The sequence below is a fragment of the Mus caroli genome, unplaced genomic scaffold (genome assembly GCF_978045245.1).
Source record: "Mus caroli unplaced genomic scaffold, Mus_caroli_1 scaffold_10, whole genome shotgun sequence".
NCBI classification, from domain to species: domain Eukaryota; kingdom Metazoa; phylum Chordata; class Mammalia; order Rodentia; family Muridae; genus Mus; species Mus caroli.
This window is the reverse complement of record NW_028227265.1, coordinates 546,456-568,693: the sequence shown is the minus strand read 5'-3', so window position 1 is coordinate 568,693 and position 22,238 is coordinate 546,456. Positions and strand designations below refer to the sequence as shown.

Here is a 22,238-nt window from a genome sequence, read left to right as displayed (position 1 = left end):
ATGTAGCCCTGGCTATCTTGGATTTTGTTGTGTACACTAGGCTAGCCTTGACCTCACAGAGATTTTTGTCTCTCTTAAAACTCCTATAAAAAGGCTGGTTACATTTAGCACCAAATTATTTTCTATGGATTGGAAGAGCCTGGGAGAATTCCTGTTTTCTTATCTCCATTTTCTGTCAACAGAGACAATGTTGGCAATAGCTACAGAGTCCCCTGTGTTTTAGGAATGGTTCTTAATATCCTATATTTTTTGTTATTTGCGAGAATAATGGGGACTATATTCTTGTTTTATAGAAGAGAAGACTGAGGCAGAAAAACAGCTAGTTAGTGAAAAGAGATTTAAGTTCAGACTATGGGATTCCAACACTTATTTCCCTATCCTCTGCCCTGGACCCATTAGCAGGTTACTGGTCAGGAAGAAATAGAACACTTTACAGATCTGCCCATTTTGACAGTGTTGTGATTTGGGGTAATGCTATTGTGTAGAGAGAATCTCTTACACACTGTGTGGAAGCATCACCTGTCAATAAAAAGCTGTTTGCCTGAGGCAGGTAATAGAAGGGAGGGAGAGGGAGAGGGAGAGAAGGGAGAGGGGGTAGAGGGAAAGGGGGGAGAGTGAGAGGGGGAGGGGGGAGGATGAGGATGAGGATTCTGGGAAAGAGCCAAGAGCAGGAAATTCACCCTGAACCCTGAGGAAGTCAGATCTATGAAACTGAGAAGAAACCAGACACATAGCTGAACTCAGGTTAGAATAAATGGGTTATATAAGTTATGAGCTAACTGAGGAATAAGCCCAAGCTTATAGCCCTATTTATAAATAAGTCTCAGAGTCATATTTCTGGGTACAAACACCTAGGGAGAAAAGCTCCTGGCTCCCTGCTGGGCAAACAATGGGAGAACCACTTTTCTACTACACAGAGCTCAGCACTGCTGTTATGCTTACTTATTCTGTTATTGACCTTGGAAAGCCAAATTGAAGGGCTACAGGATGTATAATCACTTAAGCAGTGAATCAGTCAATTAAAATAAAAGACTTGCAGAAAACCCCAAATCAGGGAATGTTGTATATTTTTAAGGGACACAGGAAGCAGCAGCAGTACTAGAAATCATGACTTGCTGTATCTCTTTTACTGCTAAGAAACTTTTATTTAAGGCTAGTTTGTTGGTAGAAAGTTATTGTTAAATCATGTGTGTGAAACTTGATGCATTCTTTCACTCTTACCTGATACTTTACAGAACTTAATTTTTATAGAAAAGCTGATTAGCTAGTGAAATTACTGTGATTTTATTTATTTATTTATTATCTTTGTGGTCACAATCAGGTATTAGCAGTTTCATATAGTTACTTCTCACAGAAGAATTTTCACTTTTTTTCCTGTGGTAAATTATTTGCCCTTCCTTTAATGACACTTTGAGTAATATTAATCAATAGTTACTATTTACACTTAATGTTTGTATTCTTGATTTAATTTTTGGCTATCAGGGTTAGGGTTACCTTCTTCAGCTAGAATAAGCATTTCATACAATTAAAAAAGCAAGTGTTTCTTAAAATTTATTTATGTATTATTGAAATCTAAGAAAATTTATGGCTATAGATTATCCCAAGATGTTATCTTAATGAATATTATAGTAGAAATGAGCAATACAAATGAATGAGTGTAAAACTATCAGAAAAAAAAATCATATAAAAACATTTTTTTTTTGTGATAAGGGACCAAAACTTCTTTTTTTTTTTTTTTTTGAGATAGGGTTTCTCTGTATAGCCCTGGCTGTCCTGGAACTCACTTTGTAGACCAGGCTGGCCTCGAACTCAGAAATCTACCTGCCTCTGCCTCCCGAGTGCTGGGATTAAAGGCATGCGCCACCACGCCCAGCGGACCAAAACTTCTTACCAATTAATTACACCATTAGCAGACACTGTAATTATGTGAGCATATAAGACTGCCATGTTGGGACACTGACAAAATTCTCAGGTCTGTCCTTCCCTGCTGTGAGCTATAAACCTCCCAGTTTTCATTGCATAGCTCACATACCTCACATACATAAGTAATTTATAGCCACCACTATCAGCTGCTCATAGTAGACAAAGAGGGACTCACCCCAAAGGATAGCCTACACTTTAGATGCAAATATGCTTTGGCTTCTTGGGGCAGGGGCTGTACCCTGAGTGATGGAACTAATCTGAATTACTTTAGCTTACCTTCTTTTAAACTGATACCTAATGCATATTATAGTGAGTTTATCTCTAACTTGCATGTTAAATTTTTGTTTGATTGTACTTTGACATAGTGAATATAAATGTTAGTATGTATGGCAAACCAAACTTATCCAAAGGTAAGTGTTTTCCATATAAATTCTGCTTTAGACTTCATGATAATAAATACTGAACTTCTCTCCTTTTATATTTGCTTTATGTTTTGTTCCCTTATTAGTCTTAAGCAGTAAATACTAGATTTTGTTAAATGCTTTAACTTAAAGACAGTTAAATAGTAGTTTAGTAGCCTAATATATTTGAAAACAGGCAGTTCTAGCATCACACCCAGGAAGTTGGAAACCTCTTACCTGAATGAATGCTGTATGAATGAATGCTGAATGAAGGAATGCTGTAAACCCCAAACAGCCAGCAAGCTGGGATCTTGAGATTGTGAGCAGTTTTGTTGTCAGTGTAATAGAATGTTTGTTGATGAATCTTGTATTGCTTACTCTTTCCATTGGTCTAATGAGAAAAGATTTACTCAGGTTCACAATTCGAGGGTACAGTCTGTCATAGTGGAGTAGTTAACAGCAGTTGGAGCTTGGGACACCTGGTCAAATCAAAGTGACAGATGATGGGGCTCAGCTCACTCTCTCCTTTTATACAGCATTCAAGCTCAGGAAATGATTCTGCTCATAGTGGGCTTTCTGCCTTAAGTAACGTAATCAAGATATGCCAGAGACTGGTCCCCACATGATTTTATGTTGAGATTAAAGTTGGCATCATGTTGTTTTGATAAACACCAATACTTAAAAGCAACTTGAAGAAATGAAAGGGTTTATTTGGTTTACTGGTATACCCCATCATCAGAGGAAACCAAAGCAGGGACATGGGGTAGGCACCTGGAGACCTCCAGAGAAGTTCTTACTGCTGTGTAGTAACATACTTTCCCTGACATACTCAGCTGCCTTTTGAATACATCCCAGGCCTACCTGCCCAGGGGTGGCACCACACACGGTGGGCTGGATTCTCCTAACTAATTAGCAATCAAGAAAATGCCCACAGGCCAGTATTGTTGGAGACAATTTTTTAATTAAGATTCCCCTCTTCCAAGGAGACTTTAGTTTGTGTCAAGACAGAAACCAACCAGCATTCCACCACACACCCTTTGTGCACAGAAAAGTTATGTTTGAGGAGTGGAAGTGAGTGATCAGGTGTGCGGTCTTGTTCTGACTGGTATTTACAAAGCTGCTGTCATTTTGGTAGATACCCACTCTGCCTTCCTCTAGTCTCTGCTCCATTCCCAGCACCTCAGAATATATTTTTCAATTTCAAATGAAGTGTATGTATCCCTACCTCTGGCATTCTTTGTATTTGTTTTTTTTAGTAATTTCTATATAGTCAGTTTCCCTATGGAAGTATTCTTAAACTTCTCATGTTAATAACCCTAACCCTTTTTCTAGTATTCTTTATATTATGTATATAATTCTAATCTGAACTCTCAGATCACTTTATTTCATATCTATCCATACTATACTCTCTTCAAGGGCAAAGTTATGATTATATAATTATGATAGCTGTTGTTCTGCTTAAGATACTGTAGTATATTTTTCAATCCTGAGAAATGTTTGTTGTGGTTTTGAGTCCCCTGCTGAATTTGCAGCTGTTCTCACTCAGGAGTCGAACTGTGATTAACATTACCCTTAGGCTATTGAAGAATAACAATTTCATGAAGCATGGATATTAGTTAACATTGTAAGCATATTTTTGGGTTGTGACTTGATGGGCAGAGTGCCTTGGGTGACACTGGCAGACATATCCAGACATATCCAGAAATCAGTTCTATAGAACTGAGGTTTCAGGAGCACATCTCCTTCCCTGGATGGAAGCCAGCCACCCTATAATAAGCATTTCTAAGCATTAGAGTGTGTAAGTTAGGTTTTTAGGGTTTTCATAAGTTGGTACAAGATCTTCAGAGACTCTAATGGCAGCTGTACGGGTTCTGTGTGGAGTCCTTTTGTGAAGTAGCCCTCTAGGGATGACGGACTGGAGTCAGAGCACAATATTCTAATAGCCTGAGACTTTTGGGTCAGAGCTGGCCTTCTCACCACTGTGCCAGATTTTATCTTCGCCTTCTAAACTCTATTTGACACTGGATATTGGAAGAGACTTATTAAGACAACTGCAGCTATTAATCTTGTTTTGGAACACTGATTTTAGAGAGTAACTGGCAATTTGTGTTTGTTTTAGGGTGAAAATCCTATTTACAAGAGTGCCGTGACAACTGTGGTCAATCCGAAGTATGAGGGAAAATGAATCCTACTCAGGCGGATTTTGCAACACCAAGCTCACAGCAGCAGCATCTTAGTCACAGTAGGGTAGTTTTGGGGCTCTGTGGCCAGGGTTTTATTCACATGCAGGTTTGGAAAATGTACAATATGTATAATTTTTAATTTTTTATTATTTTGAAAATAATGTTATAATCCATGCCAGGGACTGACAGAAGACTTGAGAAAGGATCTTTATCCTTGTCAGCTGAGGTCACAGTGTGCCTTTTTAACCCTTCCTTCTGGACCATTGGAATCAAGCTCTCACTAGATTGAATGACACTGCTAGTGCCAATGCAGGGCAGAGCTGAACAGCATCACAGCATCTGAACCATGACTGATTTTCAGCTTCACAGGGTGGCCAGGGCTAGTTATACAAAATCAAAGAACAGTCCTGCTGGTGGCTTTGTTCTTTGTTTAGCCTGCTGGCTGCCCTCTGGGAATTCCCAGTGATGTATGTATGTGGAAGACAAGTGTGTTGACAGTTTCCAATTAAAATAAATTTGACACAGTTGATGTTCAAGTCCATTGGAAAAATTCTGAGATGTGGGAAGGAAATCTTAGCTTTAAAACCTGTGTGCCATTGTGAGTTACTTGATCCTGTAACTCCGACGCCTTTTCTTTATAAATCCAACCTTGGATAAAAGTACTGGGAACTTCTCTGCTAAAAAGGCCCTGACTTAGCACTATTCACATAAAGGCCATAATTTTAGTAGCATTGCTGAGTGGGGACCTTTTGGGTTGAGCTTATTTTACCTTTTTTTTTTTCTTTAATTCCTTCCTGGTGCTCCTTTATCACCTTCTCTAATCTTTTAATGTGTCTGTTTGCAATATGGGGGTAAGACTTTTTATCATTACCTTTTCTTTTCCTTGGCTGTACATTTACCTTTTTCACAAATACTGTAAGCTGTCCTGCTGTTTGCAGGACTACAGGGCCTGGGCAGGGCCCCCCAGCAGCAATTCACCCACTGTGCACCTGCACATGCCTTCCCTACATGCTTGCTCTGTCTTGAACTAGTCACAATCTTGTTTTAAGTGCCTTTTCATTTTGACAGTGCTATTAACTGAAGTTATTTATTAAAATAAAAAGGCCTAAATACATTAAGTGATTTGTTTTGGCTCTGTGTTTTTATTAGTTTTGTGCATGTGATTTTTTATGTGTTAAAGATATGGTAGAGAAACGTGGCTCAAACCACTTAAGCCAAAATGGCTCATTTTAGACATGTGGGGAGTGGGTAGTAGAACAGATTTTAGTTAGGTGTTTTATTCTTATGTTAGCAGAACATTTTATGAATATCATTTTAGGCTACTAGATGATGGAGAACTAATAGTTAAGAGAGGGGTTGTATTTTCATTCTTAGGAAGAACTAGGGAAATCTTAACTTTCTTTTGGTTTTAGTTTATTTTTGTGTAAAACTATTTCCGTAAAAGAACTTGGGTTGGCAAAGTGTCTTAATAGGTAAAATCTCTTGCTGTGAAGGCTGATCTGAAGTCAATTCATACTTTATATGTGTTGGCGTATACATGCCATGACAGGCACGTGGAGGTTAAGAAACAACTGTGTGGAAACAACTATATGGATTCTGAAGATTGAACTTAGGTCTCCAGGTTTGTGCAGCAAGTACCTTTAACCAGCCTTCTGTGCTTTCTTATCAATGGGTATGTGTGAGTATGTCTCATGTTCACATGTGAGTACATGTATATGCCTACATGTTTGCATAAGGAGGCCAGAGAACAACCTTGGTTGGAAAGTGAGAACCAATTCCACAAAGTTGTTTCTTATTGGCCTAGAACTTACCAGAGGGGCTGGCTAGTGACCTTCAGAGATTTTTGGTTTTACCCCTTTCTAGTGCTAGGCTTACAATCATTCATTACTGTGCCTGGCATTTTATTTCCCTTGGTTTCTAGGGATCAAAGTGAGGTCCTCATGCTTACAAGGCAAACACTTTACTGAATGAAATATCTCTTCAGCCTGAATTTATGATTTTAATATTAAAACAACATATTTTTATTTTCTAAGTGTCCCTGCTTGAAAGTGTAAATTTTTTTATTCTATAGGATCAACTGACAAATCAAATTACACTTAAAGAACCACTCATTTTAAACACACATAGCACAAATGTCGTTTAATTGCCTTTTTTACCACACCAGAAGGTACTGGAAGCATCTTATCTAGTCAAAGCAAGCTGGAACATCAGCAACCACAGAGCGATCTTAAGGTTCAAGCTGTTCCAAAGAGTGATGAGGAGTTCTGAAAATAAACCATCAGTTGTCACTGTCAGTGCTAACATATACATATGGACTTCTGACAACTTTCAGTTTTCTACAGCTTTGGTAATTGAAACAGATTTTATATTAATTACCTAGTTACATGTTATTGTCAAAATACCTTTGATTTTAAAGTCACTGTTCTTCAGTGGCAAAACAGACTCCAAAGCTGCCTTATGGATAAGGAACTGTCCATGAAGCTCTCAATACCCTGAATTCTAGTGATCAATGTCCCTTATTTGTTGGTTAATACCTCAGCTGTGTCTTTTCAAAGTTTATATATATCCCTTAATTCCCAGTGAAGAATTCCAGGTGTTTCTGCTGCCCCAGTTCTCATTGATCTAAACAAGAAGACATTTGAGAATTGTTCTCCAAATAAGTCTGAGAGAGGTTGCTTCTGCTAATGATTGAACTGTGTTCTCCATTGTGAGCACCATAAGGTGCTTATGGTTATTAACAAACTTACTTAAAATTAAACATCTAAAGTTCCAGTCACTGTAGCTACCTGTTGAAAGCCCAATTCATCTGTTCCATATTGAAGGACAACATGCACATTTCCACAAAATTCTACAGGAGTGTTAATGGAAGGGAACTCTTTCATAATCATTCTGAAAAAAAGTGGCTGGAGAAGAGGATCATTTAAGCACCATCTGCCAGTGGTTCTAGAACCTGGATTATAGCAAAGGGGAGCAGCTGTTTGCTTATGTGGTTGGTTGAGTTCGTACAGTGCTTATGACCAGGTCGTTTCATAGTAGGTACATATTAACATCACATACATAGAATCCGGTTAAACTGTTCTGGGGATGGGGACAGTGAACTTAGGTTTTTAAAAGCACCTATGGGGGTGCATCTCAAGCACTGCCTCTACAAACATACTCGTTTGTGTCATAGAATACTCTTTCATGGAAACTGAGTTGGAAATATCACTTTTCCCCTTATTCCCTCTTCCTTCTTTGCCTCTCCCTTCTTCTTCCTCTTTCTCCTCCTCCCTTCTTCCCCTCCTCCTCCTGATGTTGTTGATTTTTTTTCCCCCCCGCTTTGGGACTAGGTCTTATTAAGTAATTCAGTAGGTGACCTCATGCTCCTGCCTCAGTCCAAATTCTAGGCATACCTGAGGCATCATACATTTTTAACTTTATAGTCCTAATCCTTAATTAAAAGAACTCTTGGCCAATTCATTTTAATATTTATTTGTCATTTTTCCAGATCCCTTTAAAGAGTCAGTATCTGCCTTTATGGGCTTACAATTTTGAAGTTTTTCCTGATTTACTCTCAGCAGAAAGCATTAGAACTTTCTAAAACAGGTCTCTTTACACATCTGCTTATTTACCAGGGATCTCTCATATGCCAGGCCCTTTTGTGGAAGGCAGGGGTGCTAGACCCATGGAGGACTGACTGCTGAGTAAAGGTACTTGACAATTACTCTACCAACTGAGTTCTATTCCCAGCCCTCTGAATGCCAGATTTTTAGTGTTCGTAGACATGTGGGTGGCACTGTGATTTCAGCAGTTTATAGGAGCACTCTACCCAGGAATTGCCTCCTATGAAGGAAGGCTGACTGTTATGCTAAGCCGAAACTTACATTGGAAAGAGAAATCCACAAAGTGAAAGCTTCCCTTCCCTGCAACTCAAGTTTTGCTGACTCTGATTCTACTCATTTCTGTGTATATTCTCTCTGAAATCCTCAAAGAACCAGTAGAGCTTGGCATTGTATTACTACTTGTATATTTCTCTGACTCTACATTGACTGACAGTTTTATTAGGCTAACTTTGTAAGTTTTTCTTTTCATGTTAGGGGCTAGTTTGCATGGATATATGAGATGTAAATAATATTTTTACAGTGAAAGGTTGCAAAGTATAGGAACTACATCAAGCGCATCTTTTACATTTTTTCAGTAGAAATTAAATTCCTTATTGACTCTTGCCACAAAACAATGGAATATATTAGATGAGCATAATTACTCCAACTCATTTCTTTTTTTATTTTGTCTTTAACTTGTGTATACACACACACACACACACACACACACACACGGTTCACTAGAGATAGAGTTACAAATGATTGTGAGCTGCTCAGCATGGGTACTGGGAATCAAATTCTAACCTATTCCAAGAGTAGCAGGTATTTCTAACTGCTGAGCCATCTATTAACTCTTGGGGGTAAAATAGATGCTTTCAAGACTCAAAATAGTCAGCAAGTCTAATACCTTTGTCAGTGATAATCCAGATTAGATTTAGTATAGTCACACTCAGTATTTATACTCCCTAGGAAATAATAATGTGGTTAATTAACATTTAAATGTTCAAAAGCACTAAATTGACAAAAGTCCTATCTTTTAAACCCTTGGCAGTTGACTGTGCAATGTCTAAGCATTAATGATTTGAATGAGTGAATACTTCCTTATGACCTAAAGTTTTTTTCCCAATATTTAAGGGCCTGTCAAGATAGATAAGGTCTCTACCACTGAGCCATATTCATTCCCAACTCTTCACTTGTGAATTAAAAATAATTATAACTTTTTATTTTTTAAATTAGGAGGATAAAATTAGCCATGAGACAATAGAACCCACCTGCTGTCTTTGAAGGACTTTCATGATCTGGTCCTACCCTATTCATCAGGGACCTTCCACACCACTCTGTTCTATAAATACCATCCATTCATATGGCTTCCCACACATTGGTTCCGATTGCGATTTGCCTCACTGCATCCATGAATATCTTCATGCTGCTTACCACTAGGATTCTTTCAAGTGTAGAAGTCCAGTAAGCTTTCATGGAATAGTACTTAATGCTAAAGAAAAAGTATTCCATTATTTAATTTCATAATATTCAATAACATTAAATATAGCATTATATTTTGTGTCAGGGAAAACAATACCCACGTCAAATAAGCAGTAGAAATGGAGCACAATTTGAGTCCAAAGGCTATTGTCTGTAAAAATGATGCCTGGACTTTCTTACCTGAGAGTGGCATGAGCTCTGGACAGTGGGTCTTCAGCCCACAGCAGCATGACAGCAGCCCAAGGCTGGGGCAGATGGCTGGATGTGAACCCTAGCGCTGGTGGGGTGAGGCCCATAGATGTACATTTTTGTTTGGTTGGTTGTTTTTTTGAGACATGGCCTCTCTATGAAGTGCTGGCAGTCCTGGAACTTGATTTATAGACCAAACTGGCCTGGATCTCCCAGAGATCCTCCTTTTGCCTCCTCAGTGTGGGGATCAAAGGTCTATGCTGCTACTTCCCACCTGGATTTGCATTCTGACTACCTCAGACCACACACAGCAGCACTGCTGGAGAAGTCACGCTCAGCCTTTGCAGAGTTTTGGTTTTTTGATATAAACTACATAACTTAATATGCCTGAGATGACAAGCAAATATTAAAAATAAGATGTTGAGTCAGGAAGGAATGGCTCCAAGTCTACAATAAAGACCCATTTTGAGACTGATGGAAACAATTGGATCATCCAGTATCACTGATGCTGAGGTATTTGTGCCAACTTTGTTACAGAGAGGAAAATGCAGACCAAAGTACTGCTTCAGCACTCTGATATCTTCACATAAGACAGCAAGATCAATAGACATTCCACTAATCAGGTCCTCCCAGCTCCAGTGGAAAACAGAGAAAGAGAAGGAACCTAAAGGGGCATTGTAGGAGTTTGGGGAAAATAGGATCAAGATAGATTGTATAAGTATATGAAATTGTCAAAGAATAAATAAAACATATACTTGCAAAGGGGATCAATAGAAGAAACCAGCAAAACAAAAAATTGAATCTTTGAGAATATAAGTCTGTGTCACAGCACAGCTCTCACAAGTAGGAAACATACCAATGGTGCAGCCCAATGTCTCATCCACAGTCCATGCAAAAACTGCATATGTTACAGCCAGGACAACTTGAAAACACACAAATGATCAGGAGATATTTCTCAAAAGAGGGCATACAGATGGCCATGTGGGAAAATGCTTACATCACTGTGTCACCTCAAACTGTCCATAGATGAAAAAGGTGTCTACACAGACATCATCAGTGAGTAGTAAGTCTCATACAAGAAACAATTCCAGTTAATATTATTTTGTGTCTGAGTCTTTCACTTATATGGTGAATACACTGTAGCTGTCTTCAGACACACCAGAAGAGGGTATCAAATCCCATTACAGATGGTTATGAGACACCATGTGGTTGCTGGGAATTGAACTCAGGACCTCTGGAAGAGCACTCAGTGTTCTTAACCACTGAGCCATCTCTCCAGCACAAAGTCAGAGACACCTCAACACTGGGCTCGTCCTGAATTTTAACTGGGGACCTTTGGCACCCAAAGTGAGAATCATACCCCTAGACCAATGAGCCAGTACTAGGAGACATTTTTAAGGAACAGATTTTGAGTGACTCTTCTACAGTTCAGAGGCAGAATAGTGTTAAGACTGATATATTTATGAACACGGAGACACAATGCAAGAGGAAAGAGGTAACCATCAGAGGATCTATTGTGTATGAGAAATCTTTCTAGAATTGCTTCAGTTTCTCTCAAAATTTGAACTGATAAAAATGAAAAAGGTTAAAAGACCGTATCACATTTTCATCAATACAGAGGCAATTAGTAGAAAATAGACAAGAGAAAAAAAAAAGTAAAACGGCTGTTTAAGATACTTGACTCCCATTAAATATAATAATGGGATAAAAACTTTGTTCTGTATTTATTTTTAATTATGTAAATTATTAATACTTAACATTGTAAATCAAGTATAACATGAAATGTGCCCTCTTAGCTTTTCCTAAGCGAACAGTTAGGCACATTAAGCATACCCACCATGCAGTATTTCTCTTACCTACCATCCATTTCCAGAATGTCTTTTCCTCAAGAAACAAGAAAATTCTATGTCTATTAAATGATTCTCCAAGTTAAAGGTCCCTGTTAGCCACCATTCTTGCTTTTTTGCATTTATGAATTTGCTACTTTGATTACCTCATATGAATACATTTTTGTATTGTGAGACTGGCTTCTTATGGATATCATGTTGTGACATGTGTCTGGATTTTTTCTTTTTTAGAATAATATTCCATTCTATGTACAGTACTACATTTAGTTTAAGCATTTATCTGCCAGTGGACAGTTGAGGTTCTGACTAATTCTATAATTGAATTGGTTAAACAAATATTTATCATATGATTCTATCTTAAACACTTTGGGGAACTTCCACAGTGTTTTCCATATATTATGTATCATTTTACCATCCTATGAGCAGCCACAGATATGTCATTAATCCCCAGGCAGAGGGTCCTAACGGACAAAAGGTAGATTAGTGTAAGCAGGCAGCAGAGATGTATTCATTTTCTTCTGCTCTTTTTTTTTTTTCGAGACAGGGTTTCTCTGTGTAGTCCTGGCTGTCCTGGAACTCACTCTGTAGACCAGGCTGGCCTCGAACTCAGAAATCTGCCTGCCTCTGCCTTCCAAGTGCTGGGATTAAAGGCATGCACCACCACTGCCCGGTATTATTCTGCTCTTTTCTCAGGATATACTATGACCAGCTGCCACTATGACTTTTCTGCAAATATGGATTGTCACAGAATTGTAAGCCAAATACACCTGTTTGTTCCCTACATTGCTTACCTTTAGTCAGTGTATTTTACCAGCATAACAGAAACAGTTACAGCACCATGTATTCATGTGTTTTGGCTATTTGTAGTATATTCTTTGTACTATTTTTACTTGAATTCTTAGTGGCTGGGTTTTAGAGCCTTATCAGTATACAAATCACCAGGAGTGGTGGGATACACCTTTAATACCAGTACTTGGGAGGCAGAGACAAAAAGATCTATGAGTTTGAGGCCTGTCTGGTCAAGACAAAAACTAAACAGAGAAATAATGAAACTAACATGTTATGAATCAAATGGACCTAACATATCTAAAGGACATTTCACCCAAACATAAAAGATTTCATCTTCTTCTCAGCACTTCATGGTACTTCTCCAAAATTGACCATATAATCACACAAGCCTCATCAGATACAAGAAGACTGAAATAATGCATGCTATGCTATCAGATAAACATGGACTATTGCTAGACTTCAATAACAACAAAAACAACAGAACACCCACATTTCATAGAAACTGAAGAGCTCTCTAATCAATGACCACTGGGTCAAAGAAAGAAAGACTTTCGAGAATTCAATAAAAATGAAGGCGCAACATACCCAAACTTAGGCGATACAATGAAAGCAGTGCTAAGAGGAAAGTTCATAGCACTAAGTGCCTTCATAAAGAAATTGGAGAGATCTCATACTAGCAACTTAACAGCATGCCTGAAAGCTCTAGAACAAAAAGAAGCAAATACACCTAAGAGGAGTAAACAGTAGGAAAAAAAAAAAATCAAACCCAGGGTGGAAATCAATCAATTAGAAACAAAGAGAACAATTCAAAGAATCAACAAAACCAAGAGCTGGTTCTTTGTAAAAAAAAAAAAAAAAAAAAAAAAAAAAAAAAAAAAACCTAACAAGATAGACAAATTCTTAGCCAAACTAATAGAGAGACAATATCCAAATTATCAAAATCAGAAATGAAAAGGGGAACATAACAACAGATATTGAGGAAATCCAAAGACTCCTTATGTCTTACTTTAAAAGCCATACTCCACAAAATTGAAAAATCTACAAGAAATGGATGATTCTCTTGATAGATTCTATTTACCAAAGTTAAATCAGGATCAGGTAAACAAATAGTACTACAACCTCTAAGGAAATAGAATCAATCATTAAAAGTTTTCCAACCAAAAAAAGCCCAGGACCAGATGGCTTTGATGTAGGATTCTACCAGACTTTCAAAGAAGAGCTAATACCAATAATCTTATACAAAAAAGAGAAACGAAAGAAACAGTGCCAAACTCTATTCTATGAGGCCACAGTCACCCTTGATACCTAAACGACGCAAAGATTCAACAAGGAAAGAAAATTTCAGACCAATTTCCCTTATTGACATTGATGCCAAAATAATACAATACTTGCAAACCAAATAAAAAAAGATCATCCACCATGATTAAGTAGGATTCATCCCGTGGATGCAGAGGTGGTTCTATGTATGGAAACCCATCAATATAATCCACCATATAAACAAACTGAAAAAAAAAATCACATGATCATCTCATTAGATGCCGAAAAGCCTTTGACAAAATCCAGCACCTCTTCATGTTCAAAGTCTCGGCGAGATCTGGGATCCAAGGTGCATACATAGACACAATAAAAACAATATATAGCAAGCTAAGAGTCAACATCAAATTAAATGAGAGAAACTTAAAGCAGTTCCACTAAAATCAGGGACAAGACAAGTTTGCCTACTCTCTCCCTTTCTCTTAAAAAAAAAAAAAAAGGTAACTGCTGTTCTAGCTAGATCAGTAAGACAACTAACTAAGGGAGATCAAGTGTATACAAATTGGAAAGGAAGAAGTCAAAATATTGCTATTCACAAATGATATGATAGTATACATAAGTGATCCCAAAAAAATTCTACCAGAGAACCCTAACAGCTGGTAAATACCTTCAACAAAGTGGCTGGATATAACATTAACTCAAAAACAAAACAAAACAAAACAAAACAAAAAACCAGTAGCCCTGCTTTATACAAACAAATGGGCCAAGAAGGAAACTAGGGAAACAGAACCTTTAACAATAGCCACAAATGTGAAAGATCTGTATGATAAAAACTTCAAGTCTCTGAAGAAAGAAATTAAAGAAGATCTCAGAAGATGGAAAGATCTCCCATGCTCATGGATTGGCAGGATCAACATTGTAAAGATGGCTATCTTGCCAAAAGCAATCTACAGATTCAATGCAATCCCCATCAAAATTCCAACTCAATTCTTCAACGAATTAGAAAGAGCAATCTGCAAATTCATCTGGAATAACAAAAAACCTAGGATAGCAAAAACTCTCCTCAAGGATAAAAGAACCTCTGGTGGAATCACCATGCCTGACCTAAAGCTTTACTACAGAGCAATTGTGATAAAAACTGCATGGTACTGGTACAGTGACAGACAAGTAGACCAATGGAATAGAATTGAAGACCCAGAAATGAACCCACACACCTATGGTCACTTGATCTTCGACAAGGGAGCTAAAACCATCAGTGGAAGAAAGACAGCATTTTCAACAAATGGTGCTGGCACAACTAGTTGTTACCATGTAGAAGAATGCGAATTGATCCATTCCTATCTCCTTGTACTAAGGTCAAATCTAAGTGGATCAAGGAACTTCACATAAAACCAGAGACACTGAAACTTATAGAGGAGAAAGTGGGGAAAAGCCTTGAAGATATGGACACAGGGGAAAAATTCCTAAACAGAACAGCAATGGCTTGCACGGTAAGATCAAGAATTGACAAATGGGACCTCATGAAACTGCAAAGATTCTGCAAGGCAAAAGACACTGTCAATGAGACAAAAAGACCACCAACAGATTGGGAAAGAATCTTTACCTATCCTAAATCAGATAGGGGACTAATATCCAATATATATAAAGAACTCAAGAAGGTGGACTCCAGAAAATCAAATAACCCCATTGAAAAATGGGGCTCAGAACTGAACAAAGAATTCTCACCTGAGGAATACCGAATGGCTGAGAAGCACCTGAAAAAAATGTTCAACATCCTTAATCATTAGGGAAATGCAAATCAAAACAACCCTGAGATTCCACCTCACACCAGTCAGAATGGCTAAGATCAAAAATTCAGGTGACAGCAGATGCTGGCGAGGATGTGGAGAAAGAGGAACACTCCTCCATTGTTGGTGGGATTGCAAGCTTGTACAACCACTCTGGAAATCAGTCTGGCGGTTCCTCAGAAAATTGGACATAGAACTACCGGAGGATACAGCAATACCTCTCCTGGGCATATATCCAGAAGATGTTCCAACCGGTAACCACTATGTTCATAGCAGCCTTATTTATAATAGCCAGAAGCTGGAAAGAACCCAGATGCCCCTCAACAGAGGAATGGATACAAAAAATGTGGTACATTTACACAATGGAGTACTACTCAGCTATTAAAAAGAATGAATTTATGAAATTCCTAGGCAAATGGATGGACCTGGAGGGCATCATCCTGAGTGAGGTAACACAATCACAAAGGAACTCACACAATATGCACTCACTGATAAGTGGATATTAGCCCAAAACTTATGATACCTGTCTTAGTTAGGGTTTTACTGCTGTGAACAGACACCATGACCAATGCAAGTCTTATAAAAAAACAACATTTAATTGGGGCTGGCTTACAGGTTCAGAGGTTCAGTCCATTATCTTCAAGGTAGGAGAATGGCAGTATCCAGGCAGGCATGGTGCAGGCAGAGCTGAGAGTTCTACGTCTTCATTCAAAGGATGGTAGTGGAAGACTCACTTCCAGGCAACTAGGGTGAGGATCTTATACCCACATCCACAGTGACACACCCATTCCAACCAGGCCACACCTATTCCAACAAGGCCACACCTTCAGATGGTGCCACTCCCTGGTCCAAGGATATACAAACCATCACAATACCCAAGATATATAATACAATCTGCTAAGCACATGAAACTCAAGAAGAATGAAGACCAAAGTGGGGTCACTGTACCCCTTCTTAGAATTGGGAACAAAACATCCATGGAAGGAGTTACAGAAACAAAGATTGGAGCTGTGACGAAAGGATGGACCATCTAGAGACTGCCATACCCAGGGATCCATCCCATAATCAGCTTCCAAACGCTGACACCATTGCATACACTAGCAAGATTTTGCTGAAAGGACCCTGATATAGCTGTCTCTTGTGAGACTATGCCGGGGCCTAGCAAACACAGAAGTGGATGCTCACAGTCAGCTAGTGGATGGATCACAGGGCTCCCAATGGAGGAGCTGGAGAAAGTACCCAAAGAGCTAAAGGGACCTGCAACCCTATAGGTGGTACAACATTATGAACTAACCAGTACCCCGGAGCTCTTGACTCTAGCTGCATATGTATCAAAAGATGGCCTAGTTGGCCATCACTGGAAAGAGAGGCCCATTGGACTTGCAAACTTTATATGCCCCAGTACAGGGGAACGCCAGGGCCAAAAAAAAAAAAAAAAAAAAAGGGAATGGGTGGGTTGGGAAATGGGGGAGAGAGGGGAGGGTATGGGGGACTTTTGGGATAGCATTGGAAATGTAATCGAGGAAAATACGTAATAAAATATATTAAAAAACAAACAAACAAACAAAAAAACAATAGCCACAAATAATATAAAGTAGCTTGGAGTAACTTTAACAAGCAAGTGAAAGACCTGAATGACAAGAACTTCAAGTCTCTGAAGAAAGAGACTGAAGAAGATACCAGAAGATGGAAAGATCTCCCATGCTCTTGGATCAGTAGAATTAGCATAGTAAAACCATCAAAATTACAACACAATTCTTTACAGACCTTGAAAAAGCAAATCTCAACTTCATATGGAAAAACAAAACACCCAGGATAGTTAAAACAGTCCTGTACAATAAAAGAACTTCTGAAGGTATCACTATCCCTGATTTCAAGCTGTACTACAGAGCAATAGTAATAAAAACTGTATGGTTTTGGTACAGAAGTTGATCAATGGAATTGAATCAAAGACCCAGAAATAAACCTACACACCAAGGCTACCTGATTTTTGACAAAGAAGTCAAAACCATATAATGGGAAAATGAAAGCATCTTCAACAAATCGTGCTGGTCTAACCAAATGTCTGCATGTAGAAGAATACAAATAGATCCATATTTATCACCCCAAACAAACCTCAAGTCCAAGTGGATCTTGTACATAACTTGAACATAAAACCAGACTTGCACATAAAACCAGAAACATTAAATCTAATAGAAGAGAAAGTGGGAAATAGCCTTGAGTGCATTGGTACAGGATACAACTTCCTAAACAGAACACCAATACCTCAGGTACTAAGATCAACAATTAATAAATGGGACCTCATGAAACTGAAAAGCTCCTGTAAGACAACTGATGCCATCAATAGGACAAAACATCAGTGACAGAAGGCTAATATTCAAAATATATAAAGAACTCAAGATGGATGTCAACAAGCCAAATAACCCAACTAAAACATGGGGTACCGACCTAAACAGAATTCTCAACAGTGGAATCTCTAATGGCTGAGAAGCACTTACAGAAATGTTCAACATCCTTAGTCATCAGAGAAATGAAAATCAAAATGACCCTTGAGATTCCACCTTACACCATCAGAATGGCTAAGATAAAAACCTCAATCGACAGCATATGCTGGTGAGGGCATAGAGCAAGGCGGACACTCCTATATTGTTGGTGGGAGTACAAACTTGTACAACCTCTCTGGAAATCAATCTGGCGGGATTTTTTTTGTTTGTTTTGTTTTGTTTTGTTTTGTTTTTCAGAGAACTAGGGATAGTTCTACCTGAATACCCAGCTATACCAATCCTGGGCATATACCCAAAAGATGCCCCACCATCCCACAAGGATACTTGCTCAACTATGTTCATAGAAGCTTTTGTTCCTAATAGCCAGAAACTGTAAACAACCAGATGCCCCTTACCTGAAGAATGGATAAAGAAAATGTGGTTCATTTACACAATGGAATATTAATCAGATATTAAAAATAAGAACACTATGAAATTTGCAGGCAAATGGATGAAACTAGAAAATACCACCCTTAGTGAGGTTACCCAGACCTATCCCCACAAGTGAATATATCCATAAAGTACAGGATACCCATACTACAATTCACAGACCCAGAAGATTAAGGCTATGATAAATGAAGAAAACTAATCAATATATCTGAATTAAAGATAAGGAGAATCTATGCACAGGATCCTTTTACAACACAGAACTACAAAGCCCTTCAAACAGGTATCAAACAGGAGAAACATGAGAACACACGCTGGATTCATTGGAAAGGGCCCATGTGCTGAAGATACAGTCAACAGCAACAACAGAGCTTTTTCTCATCTGTATTATAGTTATCTCTTTACCTTTAAGGAGACGCTTCCTTGCAACAGAGGCAGGCATGTGCAGATTATTTGGACGTTTGATACCTTTTTCATCAGAGTTTTCAGACTTAGGCTGACCTGAAAATAATGAGAGCAAGTGGATGGTAATTGCAATTAAATAATTGAAAAACTTAGAAGACTTAAATCTCAGTCCCCACTAAAGCAAAGCTCCCTTCTAAGTATTCACTGATCTATATAAAGCAGCATAATCTGCAGAAATGGATTCTGCCTGAGCTGCCCTTGCCTGCTAGTTGTGCTGGTCAAGAGCATTCATTACGATGTTGGTGTGAACCCCTGGTCCCAAAACTTGGGAGGCTGAGGCAGAGAGATGGGTATTGGCTGTCTTCTTGGAGCATGATGCCAGCCTTCCTAAACACAGCACCCCTGTCTCAAAAATCAAAAAGGAGGTTGGAGCAATAGCTCAGTGTTTAAGAACACTACTGGATGCTCCTCAAGAGGACCCAGACTGGATTCCCAGCACCCACATGGTGGCTCACAATGATCTGTAACTCGAGTTCCCATTTTTGATCTCCACAGGTACCAGGCATGCGCACGATATACCCACATACATGCACATAATACACTCATACAGATTTAAAATAAAAAATTGAAAACATAAAAAAACCAAACAGGGGCTGGTGAGATGGCTCAGTGGTTAAGAGCGCCAACTGCTCTTCCAGAGGTCCCGAGTTCAAATCCCAGCAACCACATGGTGGCTCATAACCATCCGTAACGAAATCTGAGGCCCTCTTCTGGTGTGTCTGAAGACAGCTACAGTGTACTTACATATAATAAATAAATACATATAAAAAAAAACTAAACAGAAGAGCTGAAAAATGTCAGAATATAACTCTAAAAAATTAGTAGGACAACAAATGAAACTATGAGTATCTAAAATGTAAATTTTCAGTGATAGTAATCTATATATGGCACTATGTTTACCTTTGGAATAGAAGGTGATATTCCCACAATGGAAAATGCAATGCAAGAAGAGGGAGAGGGTTGGAGTGTGGTTGAGCCTAGTATATAGGAAGCCCTGAAGGGATTCCTGGTACAGCTTAACCAGAGTGTTGTGATATGCTACGGTATTGCCAGCATTTGGGAAGCCTAGGTAGGAAGATCGGATGTACAAGATCGCCTTATATTTACATATACAGAAAGATCTTTGATGACCATCCAAAAATACATTGGCAAATTAAGTATCATAAAATAAAACTTCTGCTAAATTTTATTTTAGTATTTTTGTAGATTAGATCTTACTTATAGGTCTTTGATTCATTTTGAGTTGGGTTTTGAATATAATTTAAGGACCTCTGTCACCATCTGTGGCTGACTGTTCTCTTCACACTCTGTGGTGGGGCAAAGAGATGAGTATAGTTGTGGGATCTCTCTTCTGTTTTATTGGTCTGAGTGTCACCTGTTTCTAGGCAGAACCATAATGTTTTCATAGGAATAAGTTCTGAAATGATGAAGCAGGATTCTTCTTACTTGGTACTTTGACAAGATTATTTTGAGACTTTGTAAAAACTTGAAAATGGACTTTTCTATTTCTGTAGAATGTCTTTGTAATTCTCATGGGACTTTCAGGTTTCTTTAAATCATGTTCTGTAGTTTTGACACCTAACATATAATTTCATGCCAGGCGTGGTGACACAGACCTTTAATCTTAGCCCTTGAGAGTCATAAGTAGATAGAGCTCTATGAGTTCAAGGATAGTCTGGTCTACATCGTTAATTCTTGGTCTGCCAATGGCTATGTGGTGAGTCCCTTCTAAAGAAAATAATCCCCAAAGAAATACATAATTTAATAGTATTTTCAGTTCATCAAAAGACTAATGCTGGCTAATAGAAAGGATGTAGGTGTCTTTATGTTCATACTGGCAGAATCATCAACTTATCACTTACATACTCTAGTCAATTAGGTAGTTAGCTAATTGATAATGTTGTGAATGTGGGTGCATTTATGCCGTGGGGCCATGTACATAAGTGTTCCAGTATATTTTGCATATTACATGTGTGAGCATGTGTAGTGGCTAGTAGTGAACATTGAGTTTCATTCCAACTATGTTATTCATTTTGTTTCTTTTGAGACAGGGTTTCTCTTTGACACATAACTAACAGGTTAGCTTGAGCAGACTGGTTAGTGGGCCTCAGGGATCCACTGCCTCTGCTGATCCAGTTTTAGGTATATAAGCCATTTACTGAGCTCTCTCGCCAGTCACACTGCCCATTTTTCTTCCTTTTTTCCATTACTCCTGACACCCCTCTGCACTCACGTAGAGACCAAATGTGGATGTCAGGTTTTTTTTTCTCAATCATTATCTTAGTTTAAAATTATTTATTCATTTGTAGTCCCTCTCTCCCCCTCTCCCCCCCCCTCCCCTGAAGGCTGTGCCCTATTCCTTGCCTGGACATAATGGGAGAGTTGGCCTTGGTGTCATGAGAGCAGGAGTACTGTTCTTGCCCCTCATGGGCTGCAGCAACTTGGGAGAGCAGGCCTTGTACCTTGCCTGGCAGCACAGTAGAGCTGACTGTAGCGTGGGTGGGAGTGATGATGTGAGCATGGCAGACCTGGCCCCATACCTGGGGAGTGTGGGCAAAGGAGAGATGCCCTTCCCCACTCTCACCCCTTACCGCCTATGGCAGGCAGGAAAACTGGCCCTGGTTCACAAGGGTGAGAGAGTTGTCACTGCCCTTCAATTGCTGCAGCACTCAGGAGAGCATTCCCTGTAGGTCCCCTAGGCACTACAGTGGGAGAGCTAGGCCTGCTACTTGGTGAATGAGGCAATAGATGGACCATCTAGGACAGGGCAGGAGAACTGGTAGTTTGACTAGCTCAGATATCTCTTAGTCCCAGTCTAGGGCTGGAAATGGTCTATACCCACTATCCTTTCATTGGTGAAATACTGGAGTATATGAAGGTGCCAGTTCTATATATCCAAACCTACAGGATCTCTATTACATAGGACAAAAACAAGATATCAGAGAAGAGTAAGGTTTCAGTACTGATAATGTAGCAGAAACCAGAGGCCTTATATAATTACAATGAACATTTGAACGACAAAATTATGGACAAAGGGTATGGACTCTGGGACACACTGTGAAACACTACAGTTTCCACGCACGAGATTCTCTCTTATTCTTTGCTGTGGAGGGAGGTTTCAAGAGCGGAGGGTGGGTATGAGGGGAGGGAAGAGATTAGTGGAATTGGGGTACATGATTCGAAATTCACAAAGAATAAATAACTTTTTTAAACCTGACTATGTGGTTTTAGGACTTTTGAAGTGGTTTAAAGGAAGAATGTGGAAGAGTTTGGAATGTTGGCCTACAAAAACCCTGAGTGCTATAAACAGATCATAAAGGGACATTTTGGTTGAAGCTTGGAAGAAAAAAAATGCTAAGAGAATTGGAAAACTTGCTCAAGAATTCTGAGAAGGGAGCAAATAGTAT

At 38.9% G+C, this 22,238-nt stretch overlaps 2 protein-coding genes across 3 annotated transcripts in view; one reads left to right on the top strand and one right to left on the bottom strand.

Moving 5' to 3' along the window:
* Window positions 1-5,625, top strand: part of Itgb1 (integrin subunit beta 1) — a 46,893-nt gene extending 41,268 nt beyond the window's left edge. For both annotated transcript variants that reach the window (XM_021169898.3, XM_029480434.2), the window contains one exon: window positions 4,444-5,625. In XM_021169898.3, coding sequence (XP_021025557.1) covers window positions 4,444-4,509 — 66 coding nt within the window. In that variant the 3' untranslated portion in view covers window positions 4,510-5,625. The remainder of the gene's footprint in view (window positions 1-4,443) is intronic.
* A 3,793-nt stretch (window positions 5,626-9,418) lies between these two features.
* LOC110300626 (coiled-coil domain-containing protein 7A-like) overlaps window positions 9,419-22,238 on the bottom strand; it is a 319,531-nt gene continuing 306,711 nt past the window's right edge. Inside the window, exons 57-58 of the mRNA XM_085843505.1 lie at window positions 18,772-18,867; window positions 9,419-9,580 (exon numbers count right to left, since the gene is read on the bottom strand). Of these exons, the coding sequence (XP_085699631.1) occupies window positions 9,561-9,580; window positions 18,772-18,867 (116 nt within the window). The 3' untranslated portion in view covers window positions 9,419-9,560. The remainder of the gene's footprint in view (window positions 9,581-18,771; window positions 18,868-22,238) is intronic.